Here is a 1,422-nt window from a genome sequence, read left to right on the forward strand (position 1 = left end):
ATTTGGGTGTTTGTTTAGGTTAACCTACCTTGAAGAAATTTCCAAAAGGGGGAACGCAATTGCAAAGAACCCCACCCTTGTAAGAACCAAAAACAAGAAATTTGACGGAATAAGATTCATAACTTAAACAACGTAGATTAGCAATCTAACAAAATTGATCCTTCGAATTTTCAAATCTTTCAATCAAGGACAAAAAAAACCCTAAGTAGACACACTAGAGACATTTAAGGCCTTCCCTTTCCATCCTCTAATGAACAAGTATCTCCCACTAGAACATGATCTTTTCAACATATCATGACTAACGTCACCACAATTTAAGTACGTGTTGTCTCCATCCACAACTCGTTTTGAAGATCCGACATCATATTCGTGTAGACATTGTTTTGATTTCATAAATTGTTTTGTTGAACCAACATAACCTCCGATTTGCAATTCTTCCAATCCCATATCATCATGATGCTTATAAAACAAAATATCAGCTAATGAAACTTTACTTTGGCACAAATTACCCATAGACACAGATCTTCTAACCTCTCGGCCACCTTCCTCTTCTCTGGTATCAGTTATCACATCTCGCCGTTCTAGACCACTAGAAATCCTCCTTGACACAAACATATCAAGCCGAGGAGGAGCTGGTGGTGGTGGGGGCGGCGGCACCGATGGTCGAGGAGGAGTATGAGATGAAGTATGTGACATGATATTGACACAACTTACATTAGCTCTACACAAAGGACAATTTGAGTGATTTGTAAGCCAATTGTCAATGCAATACACATGAAAAGCATGACTACATTTGGGCAAAAGTTTAAGCTTCTCATCCTCTTCAAATTCTCCTAAACAAACTAGGCAATCCATACTTGAAACCAAGCCATCTTCTTTCTTGTACTTGCAAACCCTAATCGATTTGATCATAGCCTCATCTAAACCCTTACCTGGAACATGCCAAGGCCCGAGATTCAAAGGGTCATCTTCCAGGTTAAAATCATTTTCACTCATTTCCAAATCTCGAGTTTCTTGATTTTGTGTCCCTCTCCGTCTTAAAGAGTCAAACGAATCATTACTTACGGTACACAATCTAGAGATTATAACATAGTAACTTATCAAAAGACATGCACTCCCAAAAACACCAATGATTGTGATCACAAGGGGCGAGAGGGACGCACTGCTCGATCCATTATCGGAAAACCCTATGGGTGGTGGAGGGGAAGGAAGATCGATGTAGTTACACCATTGTGGACAATATAAGTTGCAAATCTTTTGAGAACAATCTTTTTTGCTCATATAAGGCACCCATGTTGTTGTTGGACTATCCATAGACCCCATAATTGACAAGCTTTGAATAAAAATACTTGTATCACAAAGAAAACCTAAGAGAACACCATGCAAACAAAGAAGTTCAAGAAAAACAACATAGAGGGTGGT

At 39.0% G+C, this 1,422-nt stretch overlaps 1 protein-coding gene across 1 annotated transcript; it reads right to left on the reverse strand.

The window, feature by feature from the left end:
- Positions 1-201: 201 nt before the first annotated feature.
- LOC143594713 (RING-H2 finger protein ATL52-like) lies at positions 202-1,422 on the reverse strand. The gene has a single exon (XM_077073954.1). It carries the CDS (start codon positions 1,321-1,323, stop codon positions 202-204), a length of 1,122 nt encoding a protein of 373 aa, XP_076930069.1. The 5' UTR covers positions 1,324-1,422.

This window comes from Bidens hawaiensis, unplaced genomic scaffold (assembly GCF_021521415.1).
Source record: "Bidens hawaiensis isolate Kalapana, Puna unplaced genomic scaffold, B.hawaiensis_p1.1 tig00044089_1, whole genome shotgun sequence".
NCBI lineage: Eukaryota > Viridiplantae > Streptophyta > Magnoliopsida > Asterales > Asteraceae > Bidens > Bidens hawaiensis.

Coding starts and splice junctions, on each gene's coding strand:
- LOC143594713 (XM_077073954.1), bottom strand. CDS start 1,323: ATGGGGTCTATGGATAGTCCAACAACAACATGGGTGCCTTATATGAGC.